This window comes from Schistocerca gregaria, chromosome 1 (assembly GCF_023897955.1).
Source record: "Schistocerca gregaria isolate iqSchGreg1 chromosome 1, iqSchGreg1.2, whole genome shotgun sequence".
Classification (NCBI taxonomy): Eukaryota; Metazoa; Arthropoda; class Insecta; order Orthoptera; family Acrididae; genus Schistocerca; species Schistocerca gregaria.
The window spans coordinates 204,081,478-204,094,413 of record NC_064920.1 but is presented as its reverse complement, the minus strand read 5'-3'; the positions used below and the strand labels follow the sequence as shown (position 1 = coordinate 204,094,413).

The window sequence follows — 12,936 nt, the reverse complement described above, 5'->3', positions numbered from 1 at the left end:
ATGACCTTGATTCGAACTACAATGAATACACAAGACACGGTATCAAAATAACGAATGTGACAAGTAACCATGTTAATCATGCTCTTTATTACTTTACTAATGCACAAATGTAGGAAGTATGGTCTGGATAAATTGAAAGAAGTAGACATTGAGAGATCCTATTAGAAAAAGTGGTGGTGATGGCCTGGTTCATGAAGCAGCCACTGAAATCAAAAATGTTATGTCCAGCTGCGTGTTGGCCCACTGGGTGGTCCACTTTGCTCCTGGACACAGTTTGGCAGTGACCATTCATCCTAGTTGACAGGTGGTGTTGGTACTCATAAAGCTGTCCAGCAATAGCAGCAGGGCTGGTATATGACATGGCTGCTTTCACTGAGGGTCTGAGCTCTAATGGGGTAAGATAAACCTGTGACAGGACTGGAAGTGTTGGGTGGGTGGATTAGGTAGGTTGGGGATATGATCTTTGTGGAAAGGGGCTGAAATTGGGAGCAGCATTTGGACAATACAGTGCAGACTGGGTGGGCAATGGAACACACTTATCCCAACACACACATATACCTCATGTGTTTCATCCTTTTTCCCCACATTTTTGTGCTTTTTTACATATCTGTGCATATTTTTAGATATTTGTGGGTACTTGTGCAAAATTTGGCGTATTTGTATATATTTTTGCATGTCTATGTACTTCTATGGGACTTTTTCTGTTATCCATCTCCCTCACAACCATTGAACACTTTCATTTGCCCATTCCCTATGTCATTTTCCCAAAGCCACCTGTGCCACAATGGACCCTAACACATCTTTCTGCGCCAGTTCAGTAAAGTATCTCTTTCAATGGCTAGAACCCAGTCAAATATTCTGCTCCTAAAATGCTGCCTAAACCACAGAACAGCCCCCACACCCTCACCCTCCCAATACAGGCTAACCACAAATATTCCTATCTCTGTATCCCCCCACCTCCACACACACACACACACACACACACACACACACACACACACACACGTTTCACACTGACCATCACCTTTTCAGATTCTGCCAGTCCATGGCCCTCACAAACCAGGTACTGCAAAAATATATCTCCATGGCTCAGGCATCCCAGAAACCCCTTGCTCATTCTGCGAGATACTGTTACTGTGCAGTCCTTACATCATACATCACATCTCTGAAATTGAATCCCTTGCCTTCCAACATCTGAAAGAGCATTCCACACAATACATCCTTAAGTTACCCAACCTGATGATATCCCACTGCCACTTTGGGACTCCCCTATCCAACCTCTATCCCACCCAGAGTGTTTCTCCTTGTCAACCACTCATATCACCTGGATCCTGCCTAGCTGACCTTTTCAACTTGCAACATTCCCCAAAACATCCTACCAACACACCACTAAATCCAGAGCCATTACAGTATTCTTAACTTTTCCGCCAAAATCCTAAGCCCCACAGAAACTTCAGTCCTATCGAAGGACCTCACCTTCAGCCCTACACCCAAATTTAACCATGCTGGACTTGCCAGAGATTTACCCTTCTTCTCCCAGTTCTGCAATGGAAACACTTCCCACCAAAGCCAACCTAATCCCACTAATCCCTAATCCCAACACCGAAACCTCCCTTTCCTAATTCACACCACCATCCAACTGCGATCCTCCCCCCCCCCCCCACCCCCCCTCTTACCATTCTCTAGTCACCTTCCAGGAATTCTTTACCTCCAACTTGCCCTCAGCATCCTTCCCCAGATTCCTTCCTCAGAACTTCAACCTCCCTGTAGAATAAAAGACAGCCATAGATAGCCTGAAACAGATCATCGGCAGACAAAAGTTCCACCACTGCCATGATGAACTGCAGTGACTATAGGGTGGAAAGCATCTGCCAATTGTTTTGACTCCTCCACATATAAACTCTGCCGGAGTGGTCCTATACCAGAAGTCTGACATAACCTCCAATCTCTGCTTAAAGCTTTAGATGCTTCCCAGAACCTCTGTGCTGAATCCATTCACCTTCTCATCCTTATGACAACTTACACACCCATTTCCTACATGCTAGCCAAAATCCTCAAACCCTAAAATCCAGGACAACCCATTGTAGTTGGTTATTGTGCCCCACTGAAAAAATTTTGGCGATTGTTGACCAACACTTCCAGCCAGCTACCAAAATCAAGCCTCCCACATCACAGACACCAATTACTTACTTCAGTGGCTCTCCACCACTCCCACCCCTTTATTTCCTGGATTCCTATTCATTCCCTCATCCATTATACACCTTACTAACTTTATGTTAACACACAATGACTACTGCTTTCTAGGGAAGGTACACAAACAAATTCACTCTCCTAACTGTTTATGGACCATATAAAGAAAACCTTCCTAGGGTCTCCATGCCCCCACCCTGGTTCATGATAATTGATGATATTTATGATACCAGCTCAAGGGCAAGACACACTATCTTCATTCCTTCAGGACCAAACACCTTCTCTCTCACCTGATTCACCTAATCCTCCTCAACCCACTGTGCCACCTTCCTAGACATTGACTTCCTCCTCTCTGATGGCTCCATCAACACCTCTGTCCAAATTAAACCCACCAACCACCAGCAGTACCTCCATTTCAACAGCTGTCACCCTTTCCACACTCCCACCCTCTCATACAGCCTGGCCACCTGGGGACAGTGTATTTGCAGTGACAAGAATTCACTTTCATGTTACGCTGAAGGTCTCACAAAGGCCTTCACAGACAGGCACTATCATTTAGACATTGTTCTTAAACATATCTCCCATCTCCCATGCTATATATCTCCCCCCCCTCCCCCCCCCCCCCCCCCCGCTCCACACACACACACACACACACACACACACACACACAATCCTCCCACGACTCTCAAAAACCATGTACAAAGAAGCACACATTTTGTCAGCAAATACCACCTCAAACTGGAAGAACAGAACCCCATCCTTCGTCAGGGCTTTGGTTATCTATCACTATTTTCAGAAATGAGGGAGATCCTACCAAAGATCCTTCCCACCTCTCCTAATGTGGTGTTGCATCACTCACCCAATCTCCTCAATATCTTAGTCCATCCCTATGCCACTTCCAATCTCAAACCCTTGCCACAGGCATCATATTCCCATGGAACACCCAGGTGCAAAAACTGCTCAATCCATCTATTCAGCATTTCCTATTCCAGTCCTTTTTTTACATGCGTATCCTACCCCAACAGTGGCCAGTTATATCATATACTAGCTCTGCTGCAATCACAATGCATAGCTTTCTACATTGGTATGACTACCAACCAGCTGTCCACCAGCATGGATGGTCATCGCCAAACAGTGGCCATGACGAAAGTGGACCACCCTGTGGCACAACCCTCAACTGAACACAACACACACTATTTCAATGAATGCTTCACAACCCAGGCCATCTGGGTTCTCCCTTTCCACCATTGCCTTTTGTAAACTGTGCAGATGTGAGTTGTCTTTACAACACATTCGCTACTTCTGAAATAATTTTGGCTTCAACCTACAGCAACCTCTTGTCCTCAGACCCTCCACACTGTAGTTTCTGGCATGTCTGTCCTCACCACCTCCCAATTCACATATCCTCAACCTCATTTTGTACTGCTCCCTACCAACACACCCACCTGTCTTTCACACTTCTCTGCTCCTCTTCTTTTCCCCTCCCCAATCCCCTCCACCACAACCCCATGACGCTTATCCCACCACCATCTACATCCTGCACACAATGGTGAGTTCTCTCCTGACCACCTGTACCCTCCTACTGCTGCCCTTTCCCCACCACACTCTGGATTGCTGCTTTCATTTGACACGTCAGTTGCATTCTGTCAGAGTGGCTGAAAACTATGGTCACAAGTGCATGAGGTGTGCTTGCTTGTGTGTGTGTGTGTGTGTGTGTGTGTGTGTGTGTGTGTTTCTTTTTCTGTACAAGGATTTAGCCCAAGCTCAGTGTGTAACAGCCCTTTTGTTGCTCTCAGCTGCAACTCGACATGTGATCTTTGTGGTGAGGAGCCACCTATTCTTTTCAAAACACTGTTGATAATTTATGATATGATTTTCTACTGCTCAACTGCATGCAGTCTTTTTCTTTTTTTTTTTTTACATTAAAGCATATCACTGATTAATCAATTTTTCAGAATTATTAATGAAAGTAAAATAGCTCCATAATCATTAACTCAGACTGGCATGGAAAAGTACTGACCAAATGTAAGATAGCAAAACAATGGAGATTAGAAATATTATAAAAAGAATTCTAAAAGATGACTGATGTAGATGTCTAAAATAATATTCCAACATTTCAGTTCATACCTTAGGGTGCTTCCATACAGTACAACTATAGGACAGTCGATCTCAGAACTCCTGTTCACAACTGGTTTAGTTTCCAGGGCAATGCTTATATTTAAATTTTGTGATCGGAAAGCTCTGAATGAATCGTGTTCCTGAAACATGCAAATCAATAATCACATACCTGAAAAAACAGAGGTTGATAAAATATTTGTTTCTGATACCATATTAAAATAATAATTTTAAACAATGGAAAATCCAGGTAGGAATATTCACAATGTAGGAAAAGACAGATTGCCACTTACCATAAGGAAGACATGTTAAGTTGAAGATAGGGATTATTAAAAGAACTAAGATACAGCTTTTGGTCACAGCTTTCTTCAACGAAAGAGAAACACACATCATTCATATACACAAGCAAGCACATCACACGTGCACATGATCAGAAACTCCTCCATCTCGTGCTGGATTTCAACTATAACTTGGGATGAAAACAGCAATCTGGAGGGGGGTGAGGAAGGGGAAGGGACAGTAGCGTACAGGTGGGTGGAGAGATGAATGCTGTCTGGTGGAGTGTGCAGAGACTAGAATGCCAACAGGCACAACATAAGGAGGTTGTGGGGCAGGGTGGTGGGGAAAAAATGAGCGAAGGAGAGGAGTGAGGAAAGATGGGTGCATGCATTGGAAGAGGACGGCAAATAAACAGGGTGGGAGACAAGAATGGGAAGGAGATGATTGGAAAGAGGAGGTGGAAGTTGTTGGGTGAAGAGAGTGAGGACAGTATATTACCGTAGGTTGATGCCAGGATACTTACAAAAGGAGAGAATGATTTGTATGGGTAGCTCCCACTTGCACAGTTCAGAAAAGCTGGTGGAGGAAGGAAGAATCCGGATAGCTCAAGTAGTGAATCAGCCATTGAAATCAAGCAGGTTATGTTCAGCTGCATGTTGTGCCACAGGGTGGTCTACTTTGCTCTCGGCCACAGTTTGGCAGTGGCCGTTCATCCTGGTGGACAGCTGGTTGCTAGTCACACCAGTATAAAAAGCTGTGCAATAATTGTGGCAGAGATAGTAAATGACAGCATTCACAGGTGGAGTGCAATAAACCTGTGGCAGGACTGGAATAGGATGTGCTAGGTGGGTGGATTGGGTCCGTCTTGCACCTGGGTCTTACAGGGATATGATCCTTTTGGCAAGGGGTTGGGAACAGGAGTGGCCTAGGGATAGACTAGGATGTTGTGGAGGTTGGGTGGGTAACAGAACACTACTTCAGGAGGAGTGGGAAGTATCTCAGGTAGGATGTCCTTCATTTCAAGGTATGATGATAGGTAATCAGAGCCTTTGCAAAGGAAGTGTTTCAGTTGTTTCAGTCCAGGGTGGTACTGGGTGACAAAGGTGCCAAGCCTGGTTTTTGGGAATGGTGGAATAATTGAGGATGTGAGGGGAAACAGCATGTAAGATCTGTTTGTGGACTAGATGTGGGGATAGAGTGTGCCTGTGAAGGCTTTGCTGAGACAATCAACATAGAGACCACAGTAGTTCTTGTCACAGCAGATACGCCATTCTCAGATAGCAAGACTGTATGGAAGGATTGGTACGGAAGGGATGACAGCTGCCGAAATGCAGGTACTCTTGGTGGTTGGAAGGTTTAATGTGGGCAGAGGTGCAGATGAAGCCATCACAGAGGGCAAGGTCAACATCTAAGAAGTTGGCATGCTGAGTAGAGAAGGGCTATGTGATGCAGATGGGAGAGGAGGTATTGAGACTGTGAAAGAACAAAGATAAGATGTCTTGGCCTCAAGTCCAGATCATGAAGGTCTCATTAATGAAACTGAATCACATTAGGGATTGGTGCTCGGGAGACTAGGAAGGTCTCCTCTAGATGGCCAATAAAATGGTTTGTATAGGAAAATGCCATGCAGGTGCCCATGGCTGTGCACCGGATTTGTCTGTGTATCTTCCCTTCAAAATAGAAGCAGTTGTTTGTTAGAATAAAGCTAGTGATGTGTATGAAGAATAAGCTGGTGGGTTTGGAGTCTGTAGACTTCAATAGTGGTAACACCATGGGCAAGAGGGATGTTGGTGTATAGGGAGGTGGCCATCAACAGTGACAAGTAGGGATCCAGGAGGTTAAGGGGTGGGGATGTCTTTGACATGGGAGGCTAGATTATGGGCAATTGGTTGGAGGCATTTTTCAATGAGTGCTGAAATTCTTTCAGAGGGGGCACAATAACCAGCCACAATGGGGGCTCCAGGATTGTTGGGTTTGTGGATTTTGAGGAACATATACAAGAGGGTGTGCTGAGTGTCACAGGGTGAGGGTGGAAATACACTCCTGGAAATTGAAATAAGAACACTGTGAATTCATTGTCCCAGGAAGGGGAAACTTTATTGACACATTCCTGGGGTCAGATACATCACATGATCACACTGACAGAACCACAGGCACATAGACACAGGCAACAGAGCATGCACAATGTTGGCACTAGTACAGTGTATATCCACCTTTCGCAGCAATGCAGGCTGCTATTCTCCCATGGAGACGATCGTAGAGATTCTGGATGTAGTCCTGTGGAACGGCTTGCCATGCCATTTCCACCTGGCGCCTCAGTTGGACCAGCGTTCGTGCTGGACGTGCAGACCGCGTGAGACGACGCTTGATCCAGTCCCAAACAAGCTCAATGGGGGACAGATCCGGAGATCTTGCTGGCCAGGGTAGTTGACTTACACCTTCTAGAGCACGGTGGGTGGCACGGGATACATGCAGACGTGCATTGTCCTGTTGGAACAGCAAGTTCCCTTGACGGTCTAGGAATGGTAGAACTATGGGTTCGATGACGGTTTGGATGTATCGTGCACTATTCAGTGTCCCCTCGACGATCACCAGAGGTGTACGGCCAGTGTAGGAGATCGCTCCCCGCACCATGATGCCGGGTGTTGGCCCTGTGTGCCTCGGTCGTATGCAGTTCTGATTGTGGCGCTCACCTGCACGGCGCCAAACACGCATACGACCATCATTAGCACCAAGGCAGAAGCGACTCTCATCGCTGAAGACGACACGTCTCCATTCGTCCCTCCATTCGCGCCTGTCGCGACACCACTGGAGGCGGGCTGCACGATGTTGGGGCGTGAGCGGAAGACGGCCTAACGATGTGCGGGACCATAGCCCAGATTCATGGAGACGGTTGCGAATGGTCCTCGCCGATACCCCAGGAGCAACAGTGTCCCTAATTTGCTGGGAAGTGGCGGTGCGGTCCCCTACGGCACTGCATAGGATCCTACGGTCTTGGCGTGCATCCGTGCGTCGCTGCGGTCCGGTCCCAGGTCGACGGGCACGTGCACCTTCCGCCGGCCACTGGCGACAACATCGATGTACTGTGGAGTCCTCACGCCCCACGTGTTGAGCAATTCGGCGGTACGTCCACCCGGCCTCCCGCATGCCCACTATACGCCCTCTCTCAAAGTCCGTCAACTGCACATACGGTTCACGTCCACGCTGTCGCGGCATGCTACCAGTGTTAAAGACTGCGATGGAGCTCTGTATGCCACGGCAAACTGGCTGACACTGACGGCGGCGGTGCACAAATGCTGCGTAGCTAGCGCCATTCGACGGCCAACACCGCGGTTCCTGGTGTGTCCGCTGTGCCGTGCGTGTGATCATTGATTGTACAGACCTCTCGCAGTGTCCGGAGCAAGTATGGTGGGTCTGACAAACCGGTGTCAATGTGTTCTTTTTTCCATTTCCAGGAGAGTAGATTGAAGGAAGAGGTTCTGGAAAAGACCTCAGGCTTTCAGCAGGGAGTGGAAGTTGTGTTGTACTTCTGGGATGGGATCAGTCTGGCAGAATTTATAGGTGGAAGAGTTGGATAATTGGTGGAGACCTTCTGCCAGGTAGTCACTGCAATTCCTAACAACATTAACATTGGTGGAACTGTTGTCTGCAGGTAGGATGATTAGGTCAGGACTTGATTTGAGGTTGGGTGTTGCTATTTTTTCTTTTGATGAAAGACTGGTGTTACAAAGAAGGGATCTGGGAAAGGATAGCAAAGCTAAGTTGGAGGTAACGAATTCCTGTGGGTGGGTGGAGAGTGTGTGTGTGTGTGTGTGTGTGTGTGTGTGTGTGTGTGTGTGTGTAAGAGGGGGGGGGGGGGGTATCACAGGTAGATGGTGGTATGAACTGAGAGAGGCCAGGGTTAAATGTTGGCATTAGGTTGGAGGGGCTGATGGCAAAGAAGTGCTGAGGGTCTCCTCGAGGCCTTCACAGGCAGACACTAACCCCCCAGATGGAAGGGGCAACTAGTCGAGGAGCACAATAAGCTGGAACATAATTTCTCAACCAATCAGATCACAACACTGGAACACAAGTAACTGAATAGATTTTGTGATCACATAGCAGTGGAGGCAGAGACTATAGTATAAAATTTATGTCAATGTTGAAAGCTACACTCAAAGCACATCCATAACTGCAGGTATTCACATGAGTTTTCTTGTATCCAGCTGTAGTTTTGCATCTTTGATAATGTACATTTGGTAATGAAGCATCAGTAATTACTTGTAGATTATATAAGAATAATGTAAATATTCAGAATGAAGAATCCCTTGGGAGTGGAACATTGGAGATTTTAATAACAAACACAAAAATGCCCATAAGTAAAGAATGGGTTTTCTGGAAACAGTATTGACATACAAAGCCATTCTCCATTTTTGTTGACCACCAAGAACGAAATTCTCTGAACAAGTCACAGCTCTGTGGTATAATGAAAAATTTGTACCAAACCTGAAGCTTATCCACCTAGAACCCATAATGGATTTAAGCGATAATTTGAGAAGTATACAATGACGTAACAGAAGATTTCACTGTAGGTAATGATGTCTAAGGTTTTCGAAACATACAAAGTTTGAAATTGAGTATACTTCCTGTATAAAATGTATTTAAAGTTCTTTGAGAATGGTAAATACTACATAGCATATGCAACAATGTAGGAAAAGGTAGATTGCTACTGAGAGTAAAGACGACATGGCAAGTTGAAGATAGGCAAAGTAAAATGACGCTTCCACATAGATTTCAGCCACAGCCTTCATCACTAGAGAGAGAGAGAGAGAGAGAGAGAGAGAGAGAGAGAGAGAGAGGGGGGGGGGGAGGATGGACACACACACACACACACACACACACACACACACACACACAAGCAAGCACATACAACCGCCAACTTGAGCACCTCGGGTTGGAATGCAATTATCACGTGGAATGCAGGCAGCAATCTGGAGGGGCTGAGATACAGGCAGATACTCCTGTTTGCTGCCCCTCTCCCTCCCCCTCCCCCCTAAAAGATCAAGGCCTGGTTGAGGAAGGGGAAGGGATAGTACTAAACGGGTGTGGACAAAAATGAACGCTGTTTGGTGGAGCCTGAGATGCTGGAATTGGCAGTCATGTGTGCACGAGATGCATTTGTTTGGTATGTGAATGGTGTGGGTCTCTCTTTTACTGACAAAGACTGTAGCCGAAAGCTGTATGTAAGTATCCTTTAATTCTGCCTGTATCCAATTTGACATGTCTTCTTTAAGACAAGTAGCAATCTGTCATTTCCTACATTGTTGATATTCCTACATGGAGTTTCCATCATTTGATTTTTACAGAGCATATACAAGTTGCTAAAATGAAAATAAATTAACTGTTCAAGTCTGTTTTGCAGAATGCATGTAATGAGTTAACCACTGCACAGCATGGAGCCAAGTCTAAAAAAAAAATTCAATTTTCGCTATCATTATGAAGCTTCAAGGTTTGTATTACTATCAAAAATTTGATTTATAATGAATCTATATGGAATTTAAATTATTTATGAGGTTTTATTTGTATTCAACTTTAACTGGTGAGGCATCTCATAATTAGTGGTGGAAATTGTTACAACCAGCTTTCATGTGAGTGACAATGTATCATATGCTAAATTTTAACAAACATTAGGGTTATACATTCACAAAGAATTGTGAACAGGTATCATCAATTATTATTGGCTGCTATTATAAACTATAACTAGCCAACTGCCAACATTAAACCCTCGTCACTAGTGACACAGACAGACAGCAAGACAATGCCACATAACAATTTTTCAATAAAAAGAAAATTACAAAAATAAAGTGTTACAACAAAATGATCCAACCCTCCTCATGATGTTACAAACATTAGGAACTATGTGACCTGCTTTGAACTATGGATCATATTGTCAACAGGGATGAGGGATGGTGGAAGAAGGTAAGTACAGCCAGAAGTTACTGAGAGATTCTAGAAATGTTCTTAAGATTTGGTTTTAATATCCAGTTGACAAGACCATTAAAGATGACACAGAATCTTGGATGGGGAGGAATTCTATAATGTCCAGTTACAAGTCATTGTCCTTGCATTTATCTTAAGCAATTAAAAAAAAACCACATAAAACATTAATCTGGATGGCCTAACAAGGATTTCAACCACACTCTTTCAAAACGCGAGTCCAGTGTTTTAACTGTTATGCCACTTTATTTGGGCAACGAAGATCAAAAGGGGCCGGAGGTGAAGAGGATCCATATGTGAGAAAGACAGATACTGCCCCACACAATCAGCATACATGTGTTCCACAGTAACGTAAACATACTTTTCTGCAAAACTGGATATTAACATACAAAGTACTGGTAGTCAGGAATACGAGTCAACTGGTTGATCACATAGATTACAGCTGCTGTTAAAGTTTCACTAGTAATCAGCACTCAATTAGTAAATGTAATTGATTTCGTGCGATACATCCATTTTGCAAGCGGTCATAAAAATCTGTATGCAGTTATCAGTAAACACTGAAAACAGTGTTGCACTATGTAGCACATTTTGCGTTAACTATAACTTCTTCCAAAGCTAGGAATCACCTACTGACAAACAACAACCTCCTTTCATGCATCATTTACTTGTTGGGTGATGGGTTACTAACATCTATTTTAGCCATTTTCAGTTCCTAATGGCTAACTGTGTCCTCTGTAACACAGTTGAGCATGTCTAAACAATGGTGTTTTCAGTATGCAATGTTGTTGTTGCTGTTGTTGTCGTCTTCAGTCCTGAGACTGGTTTGATGCAACTCTCCATGCTACTCTATCCTGTGCAAGCTTCTTCATCTCCCAGTACCTACTGCAACCTACATCCTTCTGAATCTGTTTAGCATATTCATCTCTTGGTCTCCCTCTACGATTTTCACCCTCCACGCTGCCCTACAATGCTAAATGTGTGATTCCTTGATGCCTCAGGACATGTCCTACCAACCGATCCCTTATTCTAGTCAAGTTGTGCCACAAACTTCTCTTCTCCCCAAGCCTATTCAATACCTCCTCATTAGTTATGTGATCTTCTGTAGCACCACATTTCGAAAGCTTCTATTCTCTTCTTGTCCAAACTATTTGCTGTCCATGTTTCACTTCCATACAAGGCTACACTCCATACAAATACTTTCAGAAATGACTTTCTGACACTTAAATCTATACTCGATGTTAACAAATTTCTCTTCTTCAGAAACGCTTTTCTTGCCATTGCCAGTGTACATTTTATATCCTCTCTAGTTCGACCATCATCAGTTAGTTTGCTCCCCAAATAGCAAAACTCCTTTACTACTTTAAGTGTCTCAGTTCCTAATCTAATTCCCTCAGCATCACCCAACTTAATTCGATTACATTCTATTATCCTTGTTTTGCTTTTATTGATGTTCATCTTATACCCTAGTTTCAAGACACTGTCCATTCCATTCAACTGCTCTTCCAAGTCCTTTGCTGTCTCTGACAGAATTACAATGTCATCGGCGAACCTCAAAGTTTTTATTTCTTCTCCATGGATTTTAATACCTACTGCAAATTTTTCTATCCTTCACTGCTTGCTAATATACAGATTGAATAACATCGGGGATAGGCTACAACCCTATCTCACTCCCTTCCCAACCACTGCTTCCCTTTCGTGTCCCTCGACTCTTATAACTACCATCTGGTTTCTGCACAAATTGTAAATAGCCTTTCAGTCCCTGTATTTAACCCCGGCCGCCTTCAGAATTTGAAAGAGAGTATGCCAGCCAATGTTGTCAAAAGCTTTTTCTATGTCTACAAATGCTAGAAACGTAGGTTTGCCTTTCCTTAATCTTTCTTCTAAGATAAGTCGTAAGGTCAGTATTGCCTCACATGTTCCAGTATTTCTACGGAATCCAAACTGATCTTCCCTGAGGTCGACTTCTACTAGTTTTTCCATTCGTCTGTAAAGAACTTGCGTTAGTATTTTGCAGCTATGGCTTATTAAACTGATTGTTTGGTAATTTTCACATCTGTCAACACCTGCTTTCTTTGGGATTGGAATTATTATATTCTTCTTGAAGTCTGAGGGTATTTCACCTGTTTCATACATCTTGCTCACCAGATGGTAGAGTTTTGTCAGGACTGGCTCTCCCAAGGCTGTCAGTAGTTCCAATGGAATGTTGTCTACTCCGGGGGCCTTGTTTCGACTCAGGTCTTTCAGTGCTCTGTCAAACTCTTCACGCAGTATCGTATCTCCCATTTCATCTTCATCTACATCCTCTTCCATTTTCATAATATTGTCCTCAAGTACATCGCCCTTGTATAGACCCTCTATATACTCCCTCCACCTTTC

The 12,936-nt window shown here is 44.2% G+C and overlaps 1 protein-coding gene across 1 annotated transcript in view; it reads right to left on the bottom strand.

The window, feature by feature from the left end:
* LOC126336877 (protein KIAA0100) overlaps positions 1-12,936 on the bottom strand; it is a 316,670-nt gene that overhangs the window by 115,706 nt on the left and 188,028 nt on the right. Inside the window, exon 22 of the mRNA XM_050000988.1 lies at positions 4,318-4,448. Within this exon, the coding sequence (XP_049856945.1) occupies positions 4,318-4,448 (131 nt within the window). The remainder of the gene's footprint in view (positions 1-4,317; positions 4,449-12,936) is intronic.